Source organism: Nannobrachium achirus (assembly GCF_963921795.1).
Source record: "Nannobrachium achirus genome assembly, chromosome: 15".
NCBI lineage: Eukaryota > Metazoa > Chordata > Actinopteri > Myctophiformes > Myctophidae > Nannobrachium > Nannobrachium achirus.
Genome location: NC_137822.1, coordinates 26681860 through 26694035, shown reverse-complemented (window position 1 = coordinate 26694035; position 12176 = coordinate 26681860). Strand labels below are relative to the sequence as shown.

The window sequence follows — 12176 nt, the reverse complement described above, 5'->3', positions numbered from 1 at the left end:
GTACAGGTATATTACACAAGCACCATGTTCTCTGATTGTCTGGTGTTGCGCTGGCTATTGGGCTGACAATGGGCTGACAACGTGTCGCTTCAGGTTTCAGTACCCAGTATTGGCCAGGGTATTGCATGGGTGAAACAGGCTCTCTTTCCCGCCATCATGTTATCAGCCTACCTGCTGTTGCCAGGTCCGCCACAACTTTACCTTAATACAGTAGATATACTATAGTATATATTTCACTGCAGGAATAGATGATAACCAATAAGCATACCGAGTTATGGGTCTTTGCAGAGATGATCTTAGTGATGTCTGGATCCCATAGCACAAGGTCAGCATCAGACCCCACAGCAATGCGACCTTTACGGGGATACAGGTTGAATATCTTGGCTGCGTTGGTGCTGGTCACTGCCACAAACTGGTTCTCATCCATTTTACCTGTCACCTGCAATGCGCCCAAGGTGAAAAGGTGTAGAAGATAAATGTTGGGTGAGTTGGTAATACTCTGCAAAATGGTATCGCACCAGTTAACACAATCGGAACGGGTACACATTATGGTGTATCATTATTTTATGCTTGAACTATTGAAAAATAGCAGATATACAAGCTCACAGCGCTGTCAGCAATCTGGCTATAGCCGTCGTCAAAGAAAAGGTCCTTTTCACTCAACTGGAGCTCAGTTAGTCTGTTCTTGAGAGACCACTATGTCAGTGGTTCTCAAACCTTTTCATGTGAAGGACCCTCAAACTGATATTTATTTGGCCATGGACCCCCCAGAAGCAAAATCTGAGTTACAAACGTTCGCTTTGAAAATACATATATTCAAAGATTTGCACATCATTTTCACGACTTTTTCAAAAATAGCAGATCTACAAGCTCGCAGCGCGGCACTCGGTGCCGCGCTGTGAGCTTGTATATCTGCTATTTTTCACTGGTTAAAGCATTCAATAATTCTAGGCCTAAATGGGTTAATCAAGCCACAGGTGCACGTACCACACATTTGTCCCAGATGAGGGACATCCTCTCCTCCGTGCCATTGACTCCTTCAGGGATCAGACTGAAGTCATCCTTGCCCACGGCGCGCTGGGACGTGTTGAAGGTGCAGTGAGCGCTGCCAGTCACCTGAAGGTCACCACTGCAGAGAAGAAGATGATGATCAATTCATTAGGTTTTAATTGCAATGGATTACATTGTATCGGACACTTAAGAGGCCTTTTCAAAACATACACATTACACCATTAGAGTAGGGCTGTCACAATTATTACATAATCGTCTAATCGCGATTATTTGACATAATCGCGATAATTTGACATAATCGCGATCATTTTTCATAATCGCCATAATCGTTTCCACGTTGAAAAATGTTCATATATTTTTTTAAAAGTCAAAAATAGTGGAAATAGCAGATCTACAAGCTCACAACGCGTCGCATCGCGAAGCGTTGTGAGCTTGTAGATCGGCTATTTCCACTATCAATGTTCTTTTTTAAGTATAAAGTTGTCAAATATGTCAGTAATTTCTTTGTATATTTAGGTTATGTGTCATAATCTACCATGAGCAACTTCAAAACTTAAAAGCCAAACAGAAATGTAACTGTCAACGACAAAAACACAATTAAATCGTTAATCGCAATTATTTGAGTGACAATTAATCGTCATATAAAATGTCATAATCGTGACAGCCCTGGCCATCAAACTGATTTTGATGATGAGTTTGATGTACAAATACAGTAATATGTTTATGGTAATAGATGTTAAGATGTATGCATTTTGTCAATATAGATGTCAATCGATCATTCAAAAGCTTTCACACTTGTTATACAGTATTATGTGGGATGGGATACCCCCCTTAGCCCAGTGCTTCCTAAATCACCTTCCACTGCAGGGTTAACCCCAAAATACAAGGTTTAAGAAACAAGCAACCAAAGGTGTCTGTATGGTTCGAGTTTTATGTAAATTAGTCATGTGTTGTGAGTGCTCAGAAGGTTGACCCTCGGCTCTGATTTTCAAATGTGAATCCTTATCACGGGGCTTACTCTATGCCGCGGGTTAATACACTTGAGTGTCAAACGAGGTTAAGCTAGCCCAGGGCTTTCTGTAGCCTGGGGTTGAGCTTAGCACACAGAGTAAAAATATGTGAAAATCTCCTTAGACATAACTGTGAGTCTGTGACCATGGGAACACCAATGGATGTTTTTTCGTCTGTCCAAATGAGTATGGCAACACTAGCTGCAGCATGCACCGCTCACTTCAGATTGGTGTTGTTTTTATTTTATTTCACTAAATTCCCACATCTGCCTTGAAGTGCAAGACTTATTATTTGTCATCATCATCATCATCATACAATATTTATCAACATATGCCCACAGCCCAGTATTTTTACCAGGGTTTTTACCAGGGTGCATTTGGGTGCTGCAGGGGTAAAGTTCCTGACCCACTACTGCAGGGGGTTTGAAACCTCTGCTGGATATACAGTACATACTGCTTGGCCGGTGTCCAATCAAACACAAATGGCTGTGTTGGCTGGACAGAAGCCAGATGGGGAGAGTGATGTCTGTTGTTGCACTAGCGAGTCCTACAGGTTGGCTTTGGCTTGTTCACTGGGGTGTTCAACTAGGGGTAATAGCATGTACCTCTGTACGCGTCACTCGTGGTTAAACTCCCCACTGTCAGGTGAAAACAAGCGGCTTTGGCGTCACGTGTATTGGAGGAAACAACAAGGAGTGTGGTTGTCTGTGCTCTCCCTGAGACTAACTGTAGGAGTTAGCAGTGACAAGAGATGTTCTCTCACACGGTTAAAGGGGTACTGTCACCTAAAGGGGTTGAGGGGCAGATTACACTATGACATGAGCTTCTCTGAAAACGGTCTGAAACAGTCTGAAGCTCATGTCACAGTGTAATCTGCCCCTCGCCCCCCAACAACAGCTGACCAGTACAGTAAGTAGTCATACAGTCAGGCTATACAGACAATTAATTTGATTTGCTTATAATTGCGCATCCCCACAATGACATCATAAAAATATTAACTTGTTTTTTAAGATGATTCTTAAAGTGACAGTAACCCTTTAGGTGACAGGCCCCCTTTAAGTGGTGTGCACAGGGAGTAGGGAATTGGCAAAATAACTAAAAGTATTAAATGAAATGGTTATCCTTTTACCAGGAGAGGAGAGAGTTGAGATAGTCGGGCGTGGTTGGATCAGGGCTCAGAGGAGGGCTTGTAACAAAGGCAGCAGCTTTAGCCCAGTTCTTACTCCAATAGTGAGAGCCGTCCGTTCCAAGGCTAGCAGTGATTGGCTCCCCATAGACCACAGTGCCTGAAAGTCCAACACCATTTAGAATTAAAACCACTGTATTCTCTAAATTCTTTTTTTTTTCTTTTCCTGAAATTCTGAGCATGTGTGTCATAATGAATGGGAGATTACATTTCATACACTTTGGGGTTTGGAACACCAACAAGGGAGATTTGATAACAGAAATGCCCTTTTTTGCATCTGTTCGCACTGCTGGGTTGTAGACAAAAGGTTATCTCACTCTAAAACCATCAAAAATGCAATCTTCACAACTAGTGGAGGCTCTAAGACACATTTTACTTCAAGTCATGATGCAAAGGTCCCCTTTGGTATGGAAGTACCTTAGGGCCATTGGAAAGAATTTATCCAAAGAGACAAGTTAGATCACCCTTCATTTTCTTTTTATAGCCATTTTAAAAATGGCCGCCAACAATAAACCACTATTACACCAGACCCCATATCTTTGCTTCTGTTAGAGCTATAATAATAATATTGGTGTCAAAGTGTAAATTTTTGGGGTCTAGGAATTCAATTAAATAGGTTTCAAAGCAAAAAACCCAATACTTCACTAATTAACATGACAGCGGGGGGTAAAATATGCAAATTTCATGAAAAATAACACGTTTTAACAGGGTAACCTACCCCCCCACCCCTCCCCCTAAACTTTGATTCACTTTTCCTTTGGTATGAAAGTACCTTAGGGCCATAGGAAACAATTCATCCAAAGAGACAATTTAGATCACCCTTCATTTTCTATCTATAGCCATTTTAAAAATGGCCGCCAACAATAAACCACTATTACACCAGACCCCAACTTTGCTTCTGTTAGAGCTATAATAATAATATTGGTGTCAAAGTGTACATTTTTGGGGTCTAGGAATTCAACTAAACAGGTTTCAATGCAAAAAACCCAATACTTCACTAATTAACATGACAGCGGGGGGTAAAATATGCAAATTTCATGAAAAATAATACGTTTTAACAGGGTAACTTACCCCCCCACCCCTCCCCCTAAACTTTGATTCACCGTTCCTTTGGTATGGAAGTACCTTGTGGCCATAGGAAACAATTTATCCAAAGAGACAATTTAGATCACCCTTCATTTTCTATCTATAGCCATTTTAAAAATGGCCGCCAACAATAAACCACTATTACACCAGACCCCAACTTTGCTTCTGTTAGAGCTATAATAATATTATTGGTGTCAAAGTGTACATTTATGGGGTCTAGGAATTCAATTAAACAGGTTTCAATGCAAAAAACCCAATACTTCATTAATTAACAGGACAGCGGAGGGTAAAATATGCATATTTCATGAAAATATAATATGTTTTAATAGGGTAACTTACCCCCCCCCACCCCACCCCTCCCTCTAAACTTTGATTTACTTTTCCTTTGGTATGGAAGTACCTTGTGGCCATAGGAAAAAACATATCCAAAGAGACAAGTTAGATGAATACCAGAAAAGTCGCCCTCTTTCAAAGTCGCCCCAGACTCGTTTCCCAACGGGTCTGTGGCCTTAAGCTAGATGCAGATTAGACTAAAATCAAATCTGTGCTTCTGGGGGTCCCTGGAACAAAAAGGTTTGCAATAGGGGTCCATCGGTGGAACAAAATATTTTGAGATGGGGGTCCACGGCCAAAAACACATTTTGGGGGTCCTTAACCACTGATAGGCACATTCTACAAATGTCTTCTAAATCATAACACTTTTCTGAAAAAAACTTGATGTTGCCATCAGTGTATCTCAAACTTTGTCATGTGAAGGACCCCCAGAATGATATGTATTTGGCTACGGACCCCCATCACAAAATATTTTGTTCCAGGGACCCCCAGAAGCAAATATTTGATTTTAGTCTATTCTGCATCTAGCTTAAGGCCACAGACCCGTTGGGAAACGAGTTTGGGGGCGACTTATCTGGCTACCAGTTAGATCACCCTTCATTTTCTATTTATAGCCATTTAAAAAATGGCCCGACGACAATAAACCACTATTACACCAGAACCCATAGCTACAATAATACAGTCTGTCTTGCACTTCCAATGGAGCGCATCACTGCTTGGTGGCATGTGATCAAAGTAGCTTCCTTTGTGAAGGAAGAGGGAGAGTCGAGCATTAGGACACAGTCCTAATGTCATCCCCAGAAACGGGAGAGTGTTTTCTGCTGGTGTTTCAGTCCGAGTGTATCAAAGGGTGCGTTCGGAAATGTGCACTGGGTCTGGTTAGGGTTAAGGTTAGGGTTAGTTTTAGGCATAGTTTTACTGAGGTTAGGGGTTAGGGTTAGGGTTGGGTTTAGGCATAGTTTTACTGAGGTTAGGGTTAGGATTAGGGTTGGGTTTAGGCACTCACTAGACTGAGCACACACCCGGTGCGCATTACCGAACGCACCCTTTGATACGCTCGGACTGAAACACCAACAGAAAACACTCTCCCCCCGGAAACACCATACAGCTTCTGGAGAGATTTCTGGAGAATGGGTGTGTGGGTGGAGATCATCTCAGTGGTGGGGCTAGGGCCAGAGAGCAGCTGAAGAGGTAAGGTGAGTTCAGGCAAAGACTGCCGCACGGACTGTCTTCTTGCCCTTGCCAAAGGCTGTGTTGCTCCCCATTAAGGCATGGAATGCTGGCAGTGCCATTGCCTTGGATGGTCCAAGACTGTGAGCAACGGCATGTGCTGGAATATACCTGGTAAGGGAAAAATTATCCAAAAGAAGGGGAATATCATAGACAAATTCGCTTCAGTCTGGGAGAACACCAGATCCCATCAGTCATTGAGAAGCCGGTGATGAGCCTTGGAAATGTCTTCAACCGCACTCTGAATGACAGAGATTCCATCAAGGCAACCAGTGCTGACCTGGAGGGGGCTCCCTGGAAGATTCAAGGCCTGTGTTTACCAGCATGAAATGCACCCAAAAATCCTCTGGCCTCTACTCATCTATGATGGCTGAATGAAGATGGCTGTGGCCGCAGCCTAAGCAAAATCAGGCTGTACAGGAAGACCAATAAGCTCAGGCTCTGTTTCAGCTCAGTCAGGGAGGAGTTTGTGGCACGGGCACAGGAATATCTGCACTACACATAATGAGCACACAGGTACATATCCTGAACATATCCTGAGCAGCTGCTCCAAGGCGCTGGGTGAGGCCTGAGGGCCGGTTTCTATTGAGGAACGACCAGGTCCTGAAATCCATCGCTTAAAGGACCAGGTCACCTCTGGGACAACCAGATCTTATTTTATTGTTGTGTGGGACATGATCAACACAATCCTGAGTTATTTTTTGTGTTCAATCTGTGTTTTTAGATATTTTAGTATTTCAGCCGATTTCAGCATGCTACAACTGGTCATATGATGCAAAATGCATCATATGACCAGTTGTAGCATGCTGAAATACTAACATATCTAAAAACACAGATTGAACACAAAAAAGAATTCAGGATTGTGTTCGTGTCCCACACAACAATAAAATAAGATCTGGTTGTCCCAGAGGTGACCTGGTCCTTTAAGCAATCAGCAAGGGCATCAAGGGCATCCAATACTCCCAAGCCACAGCTAAGGCCATTCACTGTGTCAAGGAAGGGAAAAGGTCAGAGAAAACACCAAAGAACTGCTCTGCTGGTTTGCTCTCCACAGCCCGAGACTGAGTGGTGACAGTTGACCTGGAGAGGCAGCTGAAAATTCCACCACACATCTCCCTGTCCAGATTGAGACCTGACATCTAGCAGTCTGGAATTTGCCAGTCACTCCCTAAGCACAGCTACGCCACTGTGCATAACAGTTGCCAACAAAGAAGAGCCATAGGCAACATTGGGGATGCAGCAGAAAAAACCTCCAGATTAAGAGGGGAGAGCAGTGGGGACAGAAGCATGCCACTTGGATACATAGGTCTGATCAGCTTCAGTCGGGTCGCCTGAGGAGGCTGACTCTTGCAGGACCCAAAACACCCAGTGACTCCAGGAAACAACACTGATGAAACAATCATGAAACAACCTTCATGATTTTGAAGGTAATGAGAAAACTATTGTTTTTTTGTTGCCTTGAAACCAATTTAATCGGATTATTTTACCCCAGAAATGATATCTCTATCAGAAGCAAAGATATAGGCTGTGTTGTATTGCTGTAAGTGTAAATGATGGCTGCCATTTTTAAAAAACGTGTATATTTCAGAAATGAAGGGTGATCTAATCTCTTTGGATAATTTCTTTCCTATTACCCTAATTGCCAAAGGGGGAGAAAAAGGAACATTACCCTGTTAAAACTAAATTTTCTTTGCATATTTTACTCCTGTTGAAACATATTGTTGTTTAGTTGAATTCCTAGACCCCAAAAATGTACACTTTGACACCAATATTATTATTATAGCTCTAACAGAAGCAAAGTTGGGGTCTGGTGTAATAGTGGTTTATTGTTGGCGGCCATTTTTAAAATGGCTATAGATAGAAAATGAAGGGTGATCTAAATTGTCTCTTTGGATAAATTGTTTCCTATGGCCACAAGGTACTTCCATACCAAAGGAAATTGAATCAAAGTTTAGGGGGAGGGGTGGGGGGGGGTAAGTTACCCTGTTAAAACGTATTCTTTTTCATGAGATTTGCATATTTTACCCCCCGCTGTCATGTTAATTAGTGAAGTATTGTTTTTTTTTGCATTGAAACCTGTTTAGTTGAATTCCTAGACCCCAAAAATGTACACTTTGACACCAATATTATTATTATAGCTCTAACAGAAGCAAAGTTGGGGTCTGGTGTAATAGTGGTTTATTGTTGGCGACCATTTTTAAAATGGCTATAGATAGAAAATGAAGAGTGATCTAAATTGTCTCTTTGGATAAATTGTTTCCTATGGCCCTAAGGTACTTCCATACCAAAGGAAAAGTGAATCAAAGTTTAGGGGGAGGGGTGAGGGGGTAAGTTACCCTGTTAAAACGTGTTATTTTTCATGAAATTTGCATATTCTACCCCCCGCTGTCATGTTAATTAGTGAAGTATTGGGTTTTTTGCATTGACACCTGATTAGTTGAGTTCCTAGACCCCAAAAATGTACACTTTGACACCAATATTATTATTATAGCTCTAACAGAAGCAAAGATATGGGGTCTGGTGTATTGGGGATTATTGTCGGCGGCCATTTTTAAAATGGCTATAAATAGAAAATGAAGGGTGATCTAACTTGTCTCTTTGGATAAATTATTTCCTATGGCCCTAAGGTACTTCCATACCAAAGGGGACCTTTGCATCATGACTTGAAGTTAACAGCTTATTTTTCGGGCTTAGAGCCTCCACTTTGTTTGTCAATGGAGCAAATTCAGATTGTTGCCTCTTGATAAAAAAAACCTTAAATGGGCACTTCACAGATTTTGCACCCAGAGATCCAGTTTTAATGAAGTTGAGGACATAATAAACAAAATGTTACAGGGTGTTTTGTTGTGTTTTCTTCTGTTATTTATCATTTATTTTGAACATGATTTCTCCCCCTGTGACCTTACAGAGGGGAGGTGAATTTCAGGTCTTCCTGGACTACAGTTCCAGACAGACCAACTGAATGAAGCCAGACTGAAGTCAGACTGTCAATTACGTTGTCAGACTGTACCAAGTTGGCAGAGAAGAGAGATGGGTGTGGTTAACGGGATTTTGGCACAAAATCGGTGAAGTAATGTCTTGATTTGTATGGTTTGAAATGCCTCTCACCCTTCTTCCTGGCCTGAGCAATGACATCAGCAGCGGTCTTGCTCATCACTTTGGTAATGTAGAGAGGGCAGTTGGTCTGATTGGCCACAGTCACAGAGCGGTTGACAGCCTCTGCTTCCACCTGGAGAATGGAGAAGATTCAATGGACGACCACGTTGGCACATTTGAAAATCACATTCCACTATCACTGACGTTAGTCCTCCAGTCCGCTTCCCACTGTTTTTACAAACACGAACACAACAGTGCTGGTGTAACTCAGTGTAGCAGAGAATGGAGACACCACAAAACAGCACGGAATGTAAAGATTTATTGCCTCACTGGCTTATGAATATGATATGAAAACTGATACTAAGTAAGACAGTAAAGTTCAGAAGGAGCAAGTATTTCTATTGGGAAGCACAGGAGGAAGGAGTCTGTCTTCACTCTTGTGGGCGGGGAATACAGTAATTAAATATTGTGTTCATATGAGGCGAGACGTCGGCCGCGGCTTGTGATTGGCTGAACCAGGGGGTAGGGTAACACTCCACTGTGTTCACTCGTACCGCACGTGAGGCGGTGTAGACATGTCGGAGGTGCCGAAAGTAGGGGGGACAAGGATTACGTCCGGATTACGAGGATACGATTCTGTCCCTATCGGAACATAACTCGACCAGCGCTGAGTCACCTCAAGCGGACTTCGCAACTTTCGACACGGCGGCTCGCTTGCTTTATAGCTCGCTCGGCAGTGTCTCACGTGGCTCAAGTCTGCTTGAGACGGCGCGCCTCTGTCGTCTCCACCGAAAACAAGTGCTCCATTACGGCTCGCCTCCTACAGAAACAATAATAGCGTACAGTACATGTAGTTCCTAAGGTTAGTGAGGTACTGTAATACAACAGATGCCACTTTGCTGGGTCGGCTGACTGACTTTTAATCTGGTCACTACCCTGACTGTCTCTTTTTGCTATTGTATTCAAAGATGAAAGAATAACATTAAATATGGATCATGCTCCCACCAATGTTCTCTCTACGACTCTTCTTCTGACCACTGATAACCGCCAAGTCTTTCCTCCATAAAACAATAAAAATAAAATGCAAAAAAACTCCAAACCTCCAATGTTCATGTCGTCAATAATGTTTAAGGATTAAAGATCAAACCATGTTTTCTGCATGATCCTAATTATAAATAATATTAAATCTAAGGGTATTTTAATGTAAGTGAAGACGAGGGCTCTCACGTTATTTGAAGATAAAATAAGAGGAGCAGCAAAAATAAATTATACACGCTAATGGGTTCAAAGGCTGAGAAACAAACTTGTGACCTCGGCAATGTTTTTTTTTCTCAAGAATTATGTTCAACCCATTAAAGTTATTACTTTATTGTGACAGGACAGCAGAGAGCTTGTCAACATTATGCGTGACAGCAGCACGTAACCAGTGGTGGAAAAAGTACTCACATATTTTACTCAAGTATAAGTATCAATACTGCAATGTAGAAATAGTCTACAAGTAGAAGTCCTGTATTCAAAATGTACTTGAGTAAAAGTACAAAAGTAGTGGTATCAAAATGTACCTAAAGTAGAACTCATTGTGTAAGTAACTATAAGTAAAGTTCTCAAATAAATGTAGTGGAGTAAAAGTACAATATTTGGATCCAAGATGTAGTGGAGTAGAAGTAAAAGTATTGGAAATTGGAAATACTCAAGTAAAGTACAAATACCTCAAAATTGTACTTAAGTTCAGTACTTGAAAGTGTACTTTACACCACTGCACATAACTAGTTTAGCCAACAGGGTGGGCTGGCATATAACCACTTATAACCACTTATCCACAAAACAACGCTAAATTATTTTGCCTATAATGACATGCTCTAAAGTGGGACACCAGGGTTAAAGTGGATAATATTCATAGGCACAGTTTAAGCTGAAAAGTTCTTTGAAGCAATAGTCTCCATTACTTTGCGTCCATGTCTGGATGTTGTTCTTCATAACAACCAACACTTTTACATGTTTACACAGATGACATCAGTGTTATTTGTGGCTTGCCACAAGGATGGTGAATGATGGTGTGCTGAAGAGCCAAGCCAAAGATCCAGAGCTTATAATTATAACTGCCAAAAAACATTTTGAAAAGTAATGGAGATCACCGTCATCTTCTGAAAGAAGCACCAAAGAAACTCGAAAGTCTGTACGGGCCTCTCCAAGAGAAATAAAATGACAGCTGTGCTTAGCTGTGAACTTTCTTGTGTTAGTTGTGTTTGTAGAAATAATATTCTATTGCTATCGTAGTGAATTATTATTAGTAATTTCTTTGTGGGAGTAAAAGTCTGACATTGAAGGAAAGAGACAGAGGACTCTATTTTGATTGTCTTAAGTACCAGCTCTTATGCCTTAACTTAAAGGCTGTCTGAGTTCGGAAAGCTGCACGTCGGAAAGTCAGATCTCTCAGACGAAAAAGAAACACTGTCCTACCTCTTCAGGACGGCTCAGCACATGTCCCTCAGGACCAGTAATTCCCTGATCCAGGATCCTACGTTGCTCCTGCACACACACAGACACACACACACATGCACACACAAAGTGACACACACACGGACACACACAGTGACATAGACGGAAGACGTTGAGTCATGTGCAGTTGCTGCTAAGCTCTCATGCGACCAATCTACTAGCAGCGAATACTAGCCACGGCCATGGCCTTTGTGAATATTAATTTGCATCTGTTGATCATTAAGACACCAGCATTGAACTTCTCACTGTGATTGAGGATAAAATTACCTACAGTAAGTCATAGTAATACTTTCAGCTGTCATTATCTGTCAGTCTGTGTTTTGTAAAACACAACACAGGCTGACTAATGTACCACTGTGTAGTTGTGTTGTTTGGTGTTTTTTAATCCTGTAGGGGACTGGCCTTGACACAAGACAGGAGAGTAAAATATCATTCATATAGAGGCTTTGGCACGTTATCAAAAAACGTAGCAAACTGAATCTGCCCAGCTCTGTTTTATGTTTGATGCCAACATACGTTTCCACGCAACATTCAACTCTATCTTCTTTATACAAGTTATACTATGCCCAATACAGTGTTGGGAAAGTTCACTTTAAAAACGAACTAGTTCAAGTTCAAGTTCAGAACTTCTAAAATGAACTAGTTCATTTCTAGTTCATAATTCTATATTTTGAACTAAAGTTCATGGTTCCCCAAAATGAACTAACTTAGTTCTTTTTCGTTCT

The 12176-nt window shown here is 41.6% G+C and overlaps 2 protein-coding genes across 2 annotated transcripts in view; one reads left to right on the top strand and one right to left on the bottom strand.

Annotated features, from left to right (window-relative positions):
• The window catches only part of LOC308300086 (putative flavin-containing monoamine oxidase A), a 599107-nt gene that overhangs the window by 523546 nt on the left and 63385 nt on the right, over positions 1 to 12176 (top strand). The window lies entirely within an intron of this gene.
• Positions 1 to 12176, bottom strand: part of dpysl2b (dihydropyrimidinase like 2b) — a gene marked incomplete at its 3' end in the record, with an annotated part of 37430 nt that overhangs the window by 4259 nt on the left and 20995 nt on the right. The window contains exons 7-11 of the mRNA XM_080743854.1: positions 11413 to 11481; positions 8965 to 9085; positions 3151 to 3307; positions 988 to 1129; positions 269 to 439 (exon numbers count right to left, since the gene is read on the bottom strand). Of these exons, the coding sequence (XP_080599980.1) occupies positions 269 to 439; positions 988 to 1129; positions 3151 to 3307; positions 8965 to 9085; positions 11413 to 11481 (660 nt within the window). The remainder of the gene's footprint in view (positions 1 to 268; positions 440 to 987; positions 1130 to 3150; positions 3308 to 8964; positions 9086 to 11412; positions 11482 to 12176) is intronic.